The sequence below is a fragment of the Leptodactylus fuscus genome, chromosome 1 (genome assembly GCF_031893055.1).
Source record: "Leptodactylus fuscus isolate aLepFus1 chromosome 1, aLepFus1.hap2, whole genome shotgun sequence".
NCBI lineage: Eukaryota > Metazoa > Chordata > Amphibia > Anura > Leptodactylidae > Leptodactylus > Leptodactylus fuscus.
In genome coordinates, this window is record NC_134265.1 from 330,427,311 (window position 1) to 330,441,627 (window position 14,317).

A 14,317-nucleotide genomic window follows, 5' to 3' on the forward strand; every position below is an offset into this window, starting at 1 on the left:
TACTCTGTAGAGCCGCCTTTCACTGCAATTCCAGCTACAAGTCCTTTTGGGTCTGTCTCTACCAGGTTTGCACATCTAGAGACTGAGATTTTTGTCCATCCTTCTTCTTTGCAGCCAGATTGGATGGAGCAGATACTCAATGGGATTTAGGTCTGGACTTTGGAAAACATTGACGCACATAACCATGTATTACATGAATCCATGTGAGGGACAACAATCTACGCCACAAAACTCAGGACAGGTCCTAGACCCTGCACAGCTTAAACGGTGTAGGTGCCAGAATGTGATAGAGGACACCATGCTTATTCACTGAATAGGAGCAGTGCAGCAGCCCTGTCCACTGCATACATGTGGTCCCGAGGAATTGCAGCAGCTTTCCTATTACTTAACCCCTTAAGGACCAGGCCATTTTTTGGTTTCGCATTTTCGTTTTTCCCTCCTCACATTTCAAGAGCCATAACTTTTTCATTTTTCAGTTCACAGAGTCACATGATGGCTTATTGTTTGCGGGACAAATTGTACTTTGTAATGGCATCATTCAATATGCTGTGCAATGTACTGGGAAGCTGGAAAAAAATTCAGAATGAGGCGCAATTGGAGAAAAAATGCATTTGCGCCATTTTCTTATGGGTTTAATTTTTACAGCATTCACTGTTTGGTACAAATGACATGTTACCTGTGTTCTACGTGTCAGTACGAACGCGGTGATACCAAATTTATATAGTATTTGAAATGTTTTGATACTTTTAAAAAAAATGATAAACTTTGCAAAATAGAAAAAAAAATTTGTGTCATCATGTTCTAACACCTGTAACTTTTTCATATTTCCATGTATGGAGCTGGTTGTGGTGTCTTTTTATGCGGGACAAGATGACGTTTCTATTGATACCATTTGAGGAAAGATCTGATGGTTTGATCACTTTTTATAAAATTTTTTATAGGAGGCAAAGTGTTGAAAAAAACGCTTTTTGGCTGTTTTTATTTTTTTTGCCGCTACGCCGTTCGCAGTACGGGATAAATGTTTTAATATTCTAATAGTTCAGGCATTTTGGAGCGCGGGGATACCTAATATGTTTTTGTTTAATGTTCTTTAATTACTTTTATAGCTGATCTAGGGAAAGGGGGGTGATTTGAACTTTTATATTTTTTTTATTTTTTTAATACTTTTAAAAACTTTTTTTTTTCTTCTGTTACATTTATGATCAGACCCCTTAGGTACCTTGAAACCTAGGGGGTCTGATCGCTCATACTATTCACTGCAATACTACAGTATTGCAGTGAATAGGAAAATCGCAGCACTTCTATTAGACGATGCCTCTGGCCTCTGGCATCGTCTAATAGATCTAGTGCAGAGACAAGCCTGGAAGCCTTCAATAGGCTTCCGGCTGTCATAGCAACCGATCACCGCCCTCATGTGACGTTCAGGAGGGCGGCGATCGGCAAAACATGGCGGCGCCCGTGCCGCCGGCGCCGTTTACACACTGCGGTCACGTTTGACCGCAGTGTGTAAAGGGTTAACAGCAGCGATCGGCTCGGGCACCGACCGCTGCTGTTATTGGCAGGTCCTGGCTGTATTATACAGCCGGCATCTGCCGTGTATGGAGCGAGCTCAGCGTGTGAGCTCGCTCCATACATCCCCATGCGACCCATGACGTACAGTTACGTCAAGGGTCGCTAAGGGGTTAAGTAAGAACTGAATGTGCTGCCATCTACTAGTAGTATCTCGCACCCAGAGACTGCTGCAACAGCTGATCAGGGATTCTTCCATGACAGATGCCCTTAGCTTCTCACATGAAGCATTACTTATTACTGTACCCCCCAACCAAGCATCAGCCGTCTGCCAAACCAAAACCTCAACATGCCCTGAACAAGGCTCAAATAAAACAGGCCATTGAGAAAGACAAAGATCAGTACATCGAGGAATGGAGAAGCGCAATAAATAACTCCAAGAAACTCACCGTGCACCAGTCATTGCAAAGAGACTACACCATGGCCACCTACCTGGAGAGAATACGCCACCCCAAACACAGACAGACCCTGAGCCGGTACAGACTGAGCGCCCACAACCTAGAGATAGAGACGGGGCGACACAGGCAGATGTACAAGCCACGGGAGAACAGACTGTGCCAGCACTGTGACCAGGGGGCCCTAGAAGATGAGACCCACTTCCTGCTACACTGCACCAAATACTCAGCTGTGAGGGCCGTCTACTACCAAAGACTCTCTGCCCACATCCCAGACTTCATATCTGCAGACGAGAAGAGGAAACTCCCTACTGGGAGAAGAAGAGGCCACTGTGGAGATCGCTGCCCAATATGTGTCCAGCTGTCACCAAACAAGAGGAAGATGAGACTCCACGGACTGTTACACCCCAAATCACCCCCCCACCCCACCTCCCCATAGAGCGGTCACCAACTAAGAGGAAGATGAGACTCCACGGACTGTTATACCCCAAATCACCCCCCACCCCACTTTACTAGCTTTGGCAATGCCAAATATCTATTTGGATGTGCCAATAAAGCCTGTTTGATTCTTGACTTATTATGTGATTTATGAGTAGTCTTAGGACGCTATTATGAAAGAACATATTGAATCACCGGTGAGCCGGCTGCCTTGGCTTTTCTGCTGCACCCCCTTCTACTGGGTGCCTGTCACCAGGAGGCGGAACGTCTGGAGGAAAGGAAAGGGGGGGACGACTCTCTCAGTTGTGGATGAGTTGTGGTGTGATCTATGGAAACATTTTCTTCTATTGTAGTGGTGTAATGTAAATTATGTGACTATTCAAAGAATATGGCAAATGTCAGTCTATTAGGCTTTGCAGCCAGAATGAAAACTGTAGGTTATTTTTTTAAGTAATTTTTTGGTGACACAAAAGACCTAGGAATGGCGCTCAGCCACCAAAACCATCATTCACAGCTTGTACCACAATAGACATCTCCCCTAGGAACATACAGAAATACTATTATGTGATGTTGCTAATTTAATATGGATACCTTTGACTTAAAGGGGTTTTCCAAGGTTACTAAACATGGCTACTTAAAACAGGACCTTTCATGGGTTTGGGCACAGGCAGTTCTATATACTGCTGGAAAGCTGACAGTGCTCTGAATTCAGCGCACTGTCTGCTTTCCCGATCTGTGCCCCGGGCAAAGAGCTAGCAGTGCCATAGCTCTTCATCATAAGGGCGTTTCTGACACTGCCAGGACCATTCTTCTGTACAAGCAGCACCAATAGCGCTGTACAGTGTGAGCTGAGAGGAACGCCCCCTCCCTCTGCTCACAGTACTCGTCCATAGACGAGTATTATCAGGAGGGGAGGGGGCGTTCCTCTCCGCTCACACTGTACAGCGCTATAGGTGCTGCTGTGGAGAAGGACGTACCTGAGTGTCAAACACCCTTCTGACTGTAAAGCGCTACGGTACTGGGACCGCTAGCTCTTTACTCGGGGCACAGATCGGAAAAGCCGACAGTGCGCTGAATTCCAGCAGTATATAGAACTGCCTGTGCCCAAACCCATGAAAGGTCCTATAAAAAAAAAAAAAAAAAAAAAAAAAAAAAAACACAACACACACATGATCACACATGCCAATGGGTAGTTTCTAGTATTGCTCTATTTGGTAGTTTCTGTGACAGAGTCTCCAGATAGATGTGAACCCCTGCTTTACTTTAGCAGTTCAATACTTAACCCCTTCCTGCCAGTGACATTTTCCGATTTTTGTTGCATTCCCCCCACACCATAAATTTCCCAGTTCACCAAACAATTAGGGGTTAATGTTCGTAGGACAAATTGCTTTTCATGATGGTACCATTTGTCATTCTGTGCATTCATTCTGCAGCCAAAATGAAGTCACCTGTATTCTATTGTTGCAGTACAATTCTGGGGATACCAAATTTATATAGTACTAGCTTTTACCCGCGACTTCGTCTGCGGTGATTTGAGAATTGGGCGGACACAGACATGTGAAACTAAAAGTGCTTTAAAAAGTTTGGTGGGCTAGCAAATGTGATGGGATGTGTTGTATTGTGTATGTCGTGATACAGACAATGTGATCTGTTATATAGTGGAAAGCTATATGTAAATGTGAGTGAGTAGAGTGAGGGCTACTCCTGAGGTGACAGTAAGGAGTGTGCAGGCAGGTTGAGGCAGGAAATGCCAGGCAGTGTGTGTGAGTCTATAGCTGGGGCTAGGAGTCCTGCTTTTGTGAGTCTCCTGCTAGGAAGCCATGTTGTTTAGTGGCACCAAAAGTAGCCTGTGACTCAATCCTAAGGGAAAACTATGTTTGTGGAAAATTGCACGCAAATCCGTCCAGGCGTTTTAGCGTGATTGAGGAACAAACATCCAAAATCAAACATCCAAACACACAAACTTTCACACTTATAATATTAGTAGGATTCTCACTTTAACCCCTTAAAAATCTAAAACTCCACTAAAAAGAAAATTCAGCATACTCTTAACACATGCAACACTTTTTTAAAAAAATATTTCCATATACAGGGATGCATAGGGTGTTTTATACAGAGACCGGTCTACATTTTAGTCCTACCATTTTGGGGAATATATCGCTTTTTGATCACTTTTTTTCAAAAATCAAAGGCAAAAAAAAAAATATAAAAAAAAAAGATAGTTCAGCACTTTTGATTCCTCCCCCCTCCAGGAAAAATATTTTTATAGATTCATAGAGCGGGCATTTTCAGATACAGGGATACCAAACATGTACCGTATATTTCAGATGCACTTTTTCCCAAAAATTTTTTGGGGAAAATGAGGGTGCGTCTTATAGTCTGAATGTGGAGGAGCAGAGCGGAATTGCAGCATCACCACACTGCTGCCGCTGCTGGCTTTCTGCAGGACAGGAGTGTAGCGATGCCGCAGGCCCCGGCACCTGTGTCGGCGTCTAAAACTCTCCCCGGCATCCGTTGGTCTATGACAGCGGATGCCGAGTTTGTAATGGCGGCCGCTCTGCTGCAGAGCGGCCAACATAGCAACCGGGTTTCTGCTATACACGGAGGCCGGCAGCTAATGCCCACAATTAAAATGCATTCTAATTGCGGGCATAAATTCCCCCCCCCCAAAGTGTAAAATACTCCCAGGGCCGGTCCCCACCAGCCCCATACCTGTAAAGTTGCAGGCAGACTCCTGTGGGGCGAGGTCCCAGAAGCCAACCTGTTCCGGTGACAGACGGGAGCCTACTGATGGCTCCCAGGCCTGTCACTGCTATATTACTATTGCGGCTGGTCCATGACCATCCGCAATAGTAATGTACAGAATCTCCCATAGACGGCAATACACGTGTATTGCCGTCTATGGGACTTGCAATCAAGTGATTGCAGGTTCAAGTCCCCTAGGTGGGCTAATAAATAGTTTAAAAAAAAAAGCTTTAAAAAAAATAAAGTTCTAAAATCACCTTCCTTCCCTAGAATACATGTAAAAGTAGAAAATTACTGTGAAACACATAATACATTAGGAATCCCTGTGTCCGAAAATGCCCGGTCTACTAATAGTTTTCCTGTACGGTGAATGTCAAAATCAAAAGTACTAAACCTGCCGGGTTTTTTTTCACCGTTTTGCCTCCGATTTAAATAAAAGGTGATCTAAGCAATAGACATTCCCCAAAATGGTATAACAAAAAAGTACATCTGACCCCGCAAAAAAATGCTCTATGCATCAAAATCCCCCCCCCCCTATTTTCCTCCTCTAAAACCTAGGTGCATCTTATAGTCCAAAAAATACAGAAAGTGTTTCACAGTATTGAAGTACTGTTATATGTGTTCTAGGGAAAAGGGGGTGAAAAAAAAATAAATTTCCATTTTATTTATTATCCCAGCTGTCATGGTAATGTGTCACTAGCCCCTGAGCTCAGTCTGGAATCAGTAATCCCCAATAAAATGGTGACACGGACAGCAGTGAACGAGGCTCTGAAGGGTTAATGCCCCATCAGGATCAGTGCTGGCATTGATCATGGGTATTAGTGCTGGGTTTCTACAGTATAATGCAGAGACCTGACGGCTATGACAGTCGTTCAGCTCATGAGCAGCCACCATATTTAAATACCTGACATCTGCTGTACTATTACGGCACATGTCAGGAAGAGGTTAAAAAGGACAGTCTCTGACACATTGACCCCTTTGGTCATTATTTAGAATGTCCATGTCAAGGTCTGTAAATGGGGAACTCCCTGTAAGATCTGTCAATAGTCCACAAAAAAAGAGATAAGACGGATTATACAGAACAGTTGGTTTATTTTTTCAGGCTACTCAAACAAAGCATCTTAGACGGACTCCTGCACTGGAGGTTCATAGCCATCAGCCCGTTCAACTTTGGCGCCTGTGTCATCTCCAGAAGGCTTTCCAGTAGTGCCACCCTCTCCATGGAGCTCCATGAGTTTACCCACTGCAGAAAAGAGAATAAGCCAAATAAAAGGTTTAGTTAACACTTCCCTCTATTACACATGATAAAGGTGTGCTGCCGTTATGGCCAGCTGTCTGGTGTAGCTGTGCTGATACACTACAATGATCTACAGTTACTACTCATATCACTATAACACATTCACTTCACTATTACCCTAGTATTACATTTTCTTACACATCTCTGCACTGTCCTCATTTTAAATTCCCAGGCTCCCTCCCATTGTATATACTAGGGATATTCTAATGGCTGCCTGGACCCCTGCCTCATGGCTCTCTGATTAGGACAGTGGACGGTGCCAACCTTCATCTCCCACTAAGCCCTGATCCCTTGCACTTACGGAAACAGGGAGCAGTAGTCATCCCTGCTGCTGCTTTAGAGTAAAGGATCAGGGTTTGGAAACAGCAGGAAGGAGATGAAGGCTTACAATGTGTGGGGCACTTACAGGGAACAACAGTGTGTGTTATTAAGGAGCATACTATGAAGCGGCACAACAATAGGGCATTACACTGTGTGGGGGCGCTAATGTCCCATTTGTCCCCCCCCCCCCCCCCATCATAATTCTCCTTAATGCCTTAGTACTATGCCACATTTGAAAATGTGCTCAGCTCAGACCTTTACTGGATGGCGAACCCCGGTCAACTGACTATTACTATACCATGACCACTAAACAGAGTGCCATATTTCAAAAGCCACTACATTTTTTAGATTAAGTCTACAGCAGGACCAGAATTGATATAACATTGATAGCACAGTGCTGCCAATGAATTGCAACTCTGCTCCCATCATGTGAATGGGCGTAGCAGCAGCTCCAGTGACACCTAGGACCCGTTCACATGGCAAATTGCAGCAGAATGCTGAAAATACAGAAGTGTCCTGCTCAATTTTGCAGCAGATTCCCTGATTTAGCCACAAAGTCGTCAGCTCAAGACTCTCAAAAGCTGCAATGGAATGTCAAGGACATAAAACAGAGGAAACTGAAGTTCTCAACCTAAAATTCTTATGCATTTTCTCGATGCCTGAACAGGGACCGGCTGCCGAAACAATAAATCTCTTAAGTCTGGAAAACCCCTTAAATTAGAATCTCATCTGCCTTAACAAGGGTTGATGAAATGAGGTATGATGCATCAGTAACACCCAATGGAGCCTAGACCATAAATACCCGCCATTGGCTCAAGTGAGTGGGAACAGCCTCCGGTTTAGTAAGGAAGTGTAAGAACTTACGCTCAAATTTTGGCTTTTTCAGCATCTTGACTTTGCGAACGTAGACATCATGAAGAGGATAGATAGACTGGCAGGCCTTTTCAATGTCTTTGCCAATGCTGTCTGGGATGCTAAAATCAAAGAATATTGAGGGAGAGTTAGTACATTGTCTTTCATATCAGTTCCATTGCATAAACTGAAACACAGAACCAGCGGTGCTGTACTGGGCCAAGTAATTGAGAAGTACAAGAGCCCACCACATGACCACAGACCATTATACGAAGCCACTGACATACACTTGGGAAAACAAGCCCCCAAAGTGGAGAATGTCTGAAGGGTGCAGGTTATATTAGAGAGCAGCATTAAGCTTTACAGTACAAATACAATATTCACGCGGGGAAACTCAGAACGATCTCAAAATAGTAATCACAGATTGTCATTTGGGACCGAAACATATTGTCATCACTTTTCCCCAGATAGTTACGGCTAATATCCTATAGTAAGAGGGAAGAAACTTACAGTTTGTTAACAACTTCCTTCAGGTCATTGGTCTGCACTTCCCGGGTCATGATCTCCATCATCTTCTTACGAATCTGGCGGACTTGCTGATGTTGGGCATAGGAGGTCTTCCTGATCTGATTGTTGCGCTTCTTTGTGAATCCAACACAGAAGAGACGGAGAAGGTAGCCATCTGTGGTCTTCACATCGACGTGTGCTTCAATCATGGTCTGTGAAAGAGGACACGGATTATCAGAACTAGCGTTTAGTTAGGGCCAGATTCGCTCATGGTGATCTGAAGGCGTATAAATTCAGTAGTTGGATCTGCTTTCTTAGTTACACAAGTGTGATCTATAAGCAGGTTTACTTGATATGACAAACCCTGCCCACTATATGTAACTTTGTAGGTTTCTAATAAACAAGTGACCTACAATCTAGCCACAGAATAGTTAAGCCTTATGCTCCGTGGCAAGATGCATGGACACTCCAGTCACACAGCATACAGAGGACAAGTTATTGAGATCATTTGGGTACCAGCACTCGGACACCCACCAATTTGTAATACTCCCAAAGTTACACACGTTCAAGCAGTGACCAGCACCTCAAGACACAGCACCTGTCAGTACCCAATAGTAAGCCCAATGTAAAGAGCAAAAAGCTGCAATGGTAATCCTGTTTCTCCATGCCATACGTTTGAGTGTGTCTCTAAAATAAGCAGAGACTATTCGACTACTAGGTAAGCCATAGCCACAATGAGAAAACACAAGCCTAACCTACACTAGGGAACATCAGAACGATCTCAAGGTAGGTAATCACTGACCATCATTTGGGACCGAAACATTTTGTCATCATTTGTTCCCTTAGAAATTTTATGCCGTAGAGAAGAAAACTTTGATTAAAGAGATTGTAGAGACAAAAAAAAAGTATCAGCTGATCCCCCTGGGTCCTGCACCACCCAGATCTGCCAGAATGGGACATGCTCAGATTGTGTCCTGAGAATAGTGAGGGATCCCCAGAAAACACATTTACAATTCAGGGCATGTCCTTGCCGCTCATCACAACCAAATTCTTGCTTCTTATTTCAATAAAGCTTCATAATGAACTACCATGTGTGAATACAGACAGACTACAAGGCCGCGGTGATTTTTTTTGTAGTGCTACAAATGGACACAGCTAAAGCCCAAATTCATACACTGAGTTGTATGTAACCTCACTCAATGAAAATCCATTAGTAGCACTACAAAGTCGCAGTCTCCCTACCCCAAAAAAGTCTTGTCCATAGTGTCAGCCCATTGCAAGGTTTTAAATTTAAGTTTCTCGATATGAAGAGGATGCACCAAGTTTACAAGGTACGATCCACAGGACAAGAAACCCCCCATCAACCATGGGAACAGAGCGCCCGTGTCCTCCGTACCAATGGGCAGTAGGTTAAGAACGTGTGCTGCCACTCTATTCATCTGAGAAGACGGCCCGAGGTGGCAGATATGTGATGACATGAACACTTGGTAGGCCACGAAAACCACAACAATAAACTAGACGGAAAAGTAGGCATTTCCTTGCACGGTGCAGAAGTCTCCTAAGGTCCTGTACGGTGCAGCACATACCTGCCACTTCTTGACCATTGAGCACATCTTGTCGCGTGTCAGATCCATGCCGTGGAAGTTGGTGAGACAGTTCTTGCCCTGCACGTCTTCGGTGATCAGCTTGAATTTACGGAAGGCCACTTCATCGTTCTGCAGGTCAGCCAGGCTCACCTCAAACACACGACCCTTCAGGCCATCAGAGGCGATTTCTGTTTAGGGCATATAGAAAATACTGAGTACTTTGTGACAAGAAACAACGCCACGGATTTATTATGTGAAATGGGAAGAATCAGAACGATCTCATGGTGGTAATCACGGACATCATTTGGGACCGAAACATTTTGTCATCATTCATTCCCATTTTAGAAATTTTACAAAAACACGTGAAGGTTCATACAAAATACAAAAATGATGTAATACTTAGAATTGTACCAATAGATCAGTCATCAGAATGTAGCCTAGGGATAGGTCATCAATTAAAGATTAGCAAGGGACTGGCTGCCTGAAGAGTCTGCAGCCTCTTCAGTACTTTCCAAGCACAGAGCCGGACATTTATGCAGTGCTTGGTATCACAGCTCAGGTCATTCTCTTGAATGGGACTGAGCCAAGATCAAGCCATGGGGATGATGAGCGCAATGATACATGGTCTGTGAAGTATTGGTGACCCACACTGACCTTTAACTGTACAGCACAGTGCCTGGCAAGTACTGAAGAAGCTGCAGCACTCATGTCTCTTCAAGGAGATGATCGGCCATCTTAAAGATAGGTCATCAAGTAAGAAAGAGCGCAGCCTTGTTAAAGCATCTTAATATATTCCACATACTACTGAGTATATAGAAAGCCATTACGCTTTGCATAATCTTTTCCATGAATGGCCGGTCTTCTAAATGGTCACTGAGTAATACTACAACTGTCCTGAAGACTTTCCAGGATAACCAGGCGCATTCTGTATGGAGAAGATAAACCCAATAATTGGCAGATGGATAGTGGGCACCATGCTCAGGCCAGGTCACTACTGCTCTATGTCTGAGGTGGAGCCCCATCCCTGCAGATTACATACATGGTATAGAATAACCAACATCACACAAGCACCACATTACATGAACTCTGTACAGACTACTGTATGTAGCATTGCTATGCCATGTGATGTAGGCACTCTGCATGCTGGCCACATGTAAACATGGTATAGTGAGGATACAGGGACAGGTTTTAGTAATATCAAAGTATCTACTGAATACACAAATTTACAGATTCTACCTTAAAGGGACTCTCCAGGAATAAGTTATCCTCTACCCAAAGGCCAGGGAATAACTTACATCACTGAGGTGCCCAAGACCCTGTGTAAATGGTGCAGTACATAAGAATCTCTATGGTATTACAAAGAGACGCCGCATACAGTACATTGCTCTGCAACCCCACAGCACTGAACGCACATGGGGCCTGCAGCCTGGTGATCTTGTATCCTATCCAGGAAAGGTCATCACCAGACGCCCCTTTGGGGAGACATTCAGGGCACTCTCAGACCTGGTAATATAGAAGTTTCTCTACCAGACACCGATATACAGAACCTAACACCTCTACAGAGGGTCAACTTACTTGTTCCCTGGGTCCTTGTTACAAGGGTCTTCCCAAGATTGCGGATGTTGAACATAGCTGGTGCCTTGACATCGTACCAGTCCTTCTTGGAGAAAGGGTCCACACTGAGGACAAGAGCACAACATGTCAGGCATGATACATAACATTACGTCTAATATTACCACCATGTACGAGACCAGCATGAAGTGGACACTGGTATACATATATATACATACACATACAGTACTGGGCCTACATAAAGTGGACACTGGTATACATACATATACAAACACAACTAGAACTAGGCCATTATGAGGTGGACACTACTATAGACACACAACCAGGACAGGCCTTTATACACCACATAGCATGAAGCTATACATAAAACCAAGTACTAGGCCAGAATATATATATATACATATATATATATATACACACACACACACACACACAACCAGCACTAGGTCATCATGAAGTGGACACAGCTAGAAATACATACATATACTCACACATACCAAGTAGTAGGCCTGTATGAAGTGGGCACTGCAATACACAGGACAGGCCCTCACACAGACCACAACTATTACATGGCAAGCAAGAAAAGGACACTGCTTACAGACATATCTACACAACCAGTACTAGACCTGTGTGAAGTGGATACAGCAATACACACACACACACACCACAACACCAGTACTAGGCCAACACGAAGCAGACACTGCTATACATACATATATATACACAGTACTGGACCAGAATGAATATATACACACACACAGTACTGGGCTTGCATGAAGTGGACACTATAATACACACAGTACTGGGCCTACATGCAACAGACACAATATCACACACATAATACATAGGCCAGCATGGAGCAGACACTGCTATAGACACACACAGGCCGCCATACAGCACACCACTATAGTCCAGCATGCAGCAGACACTATATCACACACATACAGGACAGGCCCTCACATGGCCCCGGCCCGCCAGTAGTCAGCGGCTCCTCCACACACAGCACAAGTGTCCCGGCCATGGAGCCGATGCAGGACAATCCAGCTGACAGCCCCGCCATCCTCCTCCGCCGGTCCCTCAGCACCTCGCAGTCCGCCTCACAGACACTTCTCCCTCACAGCCGTGCCCATATTTATACTCACATCTTCTTTTTTGCGCCCTTTTTGCCGCCTTTGGTCAGCCGCTTGTTCTTGCCGACTGCCATCTTGTCGAGCTGGGAGAGAAAGAGGAAGAGGAAGTGGCTGCCTCTAGGAAGGAATTGCTGCTGGGAGGGGTGACGTCACCGGAAGGGGCGGTGCTTCACGTATCAGCTATATAGAGGACGCGGGAGCGAAGCACGTGTGGTTGTAGAATAGAAAGCAGTGAGGGAGGAGAGAAGGGGGCTGCATGTGAGGAGGGGAGGGGGGAGTGGTGCATCTACATGGGACTGCATATTAAGTAACTGAATTGTTTTACATGGGACTGTATCCTGGCTGGTCCGGGGGATTGGATTGATATTTAAGGCATCTAAAGGGCAGCAGCCTGGACATATCTAGGGGCTCAGCACTGGGGGCGAACAAGACTCCCATCTGAATGAATATAGTATAGGAACAATGTAATGACTTACAGGTGACGTCTCCGTCTGATCGCTCACATTTGTAAATTAGTAATACCCCCTGTGCCGCCTTAATAATATCTCGTGTCCTTTAAATTAATAGTGCAACTAAATTAATAATGTCCTCTTAATTAATAATGACCAAGTGCCACCTAACATTAATGCTGCCCAACTCCCTAGTGGTTAGTACCCCCTAATATTATATTAAATGGGATTAATATAAATATATATATATATATACACACACCAGCAGCAGAGGACGTGTGAAAAGTCAAAAACACATGTCTACTATCCTGTAGCCTCCCCTGTGTTCCCGCGCTGGGTCGGCCATCTCTGCCATTACTTTGTATACAGAGCGGCTGCAGCAGTGATATCACATCATCAGGACCACTACAGCCATTCCCTGCTCTCAGCTGTATACTGTGCAGATTGGAGGCACCGATCCTATTGATGTCATCAATGCCGCTGCTCTGTATACATATAGAGCATCAGGAGAGACGGCTGGCCCAGCATAGGAGTATAGGGGAGGATACAGGTAAGTGCAAATACAGGGTTATCTTTTCAGGTCCTCAATTCAGCAGTCGCTTTTACCGGTATCTCTCTCAGTTTCAGAGATATCCCTGCACTGTCAGAGAGTCTGGCCTTACAGTTCTGCATCACACTCCCCTGATGGTACGCTTCTATAGTCTTGTACTGTCAAGTGGGCGTTCACTGTCCAGTGATTATGATGAGCTGTAAGGCCGGCCCCTTTGACAGAGCTGGGATATTTCTGCAACTGAGGCAGATACTGGCAAAACTGATAATGTGCCGAAATCCACATACCCGAAGAGTTCCCCAGGTATAAACACACACCCCTACACACCTTCACAGGTAATAGTTATGCTCACATAATGTGCAGAGTAGCTATTACCTAGGGACACCATTACACCATGTGGGAGGAGACAGTTACCTGGTGGGGCACTATTACAGCAACAGTTCCCACTACAGATATTGACTCCCCCACACATAGGTAATGTGTGGGTGCTGTTACTGTAATAGTATTCCCCATGCAACACCCCCCCCCCTTCCCCCATACACACATAATTAATACTATTACTTAATTACTTGTGGGGGACTATGACGTGTGTGTTTGGGGGGGGTAGTTAATACCTGTAGGGTGCCCTGTTACTGTAATATTGCCTCCTTACACAGATAGTAACCCTCCCTGCAAGTTGTGTGGTAAAGATGGAAGCCATCAGCTTCCTCCTCTACCATGTATTTCAATTGTATCGGTATCTTGTAGATGTTGATACAATTGAGACTGCTACGCTGTGGCAGCCCCGCCGTGGGCTCCAACAAAGTCAAGGGGCCCAGGGCATGGTGCTTGGGTGCCTCTAGCATCTAAAGGGGAGGAACACAGATCCCTGGGATGCTAGCCTCTAATGTTCAGACAGGGGTCCCT

The 14,317-nt window shown here is 44.8% G+C and overlaps 1 protein-coding gene and 3 non-coding genes across 4 annotated transcripts; all 4 read right to left on the reverse strand.

Annotated features, from left to right (window-relative positions):
* Positions 1-6,219: 6,219 nt before the first annotated feature.
* Positions 6,220-12,534, reverse strand: RPS3A (ribosomal protein S3A). Its single transcript, XM_075260994.1, has 6 exons — positions 12,425-12,534; positions 11,286-11,389; positions 9,711-9,898; positions 8,128-8,336; positions 7,630-7,739; positions 6,220-6,390 (listed from the first exon to the last, which is right to left on the reverse strand). Exons 1-6 carry the CDS (start codon positions 12,484-12,486, stop codon positions 6,269-6,271), a joined length of 795 nt encoding a protein of 264 aa, XP_075117095.1. The 5' UTR covers positions 12,487-12,534; the 3' UTR covers positions 6,220-6,268.
* On the reverse strand, positions 8,008-8,079 carry LOC142190936 (small nucleolar RNA SNORD73). Its single transcript, XR_012714575.1, has one exon. It is a non-coding gene; the product is annotated as a small nucleolar RNA SNORD73 (small nucleolar RNA).
* LOC142190934 (small nucleolar RNA SNORD73) lies at positions 8,891-8,963 on the reverse strand. The gene has a single exon (XR_012714573.1). It is a non-coding gene; the product is annotated as a small nucleolar RNA SNORD73 (small nucleolar RNA).
* Positions 9,968-10,045, reverse strand: LOC142190935 (small nucleolar RNA SNORD73). Its single transcript, XR_012714574.1, has one exon. It is a non-coding gene; the product is annotated as a small nucleolar RNA SNORD73 (small nucleolar RNA).
* Positions 12,535-14,317: the final 1,783 nt, after the last annotated feature.

What these genes read in the sequence shown, in the direction of transcription:
- RPS3A (XM_075260994.1), bottom strand. Translation starts at nt 12,486, where the DNA reads ATGGCAGTCGGCAAGAACAAGCGGCTGACCAAAGGCGGCAAAAAGGGC. An exon ending in AACAAGGACCCAGGGAACAA is followed by an intron (nt 9,899 to 11,285) that starts GTAAGTTGACCC and finishes TGCCCTAAACAG; the next exon opens with AAATCGCCTCTGATGGCCTG. An exon ending in AAGGAAGTTGTTAACAAACT is followed by an intron (nt 7,740 to 8,127) that starts GTAAGTTTCTTC and finishes CTTTGATTTTAG; the next exon opens with CATCCCAGACAGCATTGGCA.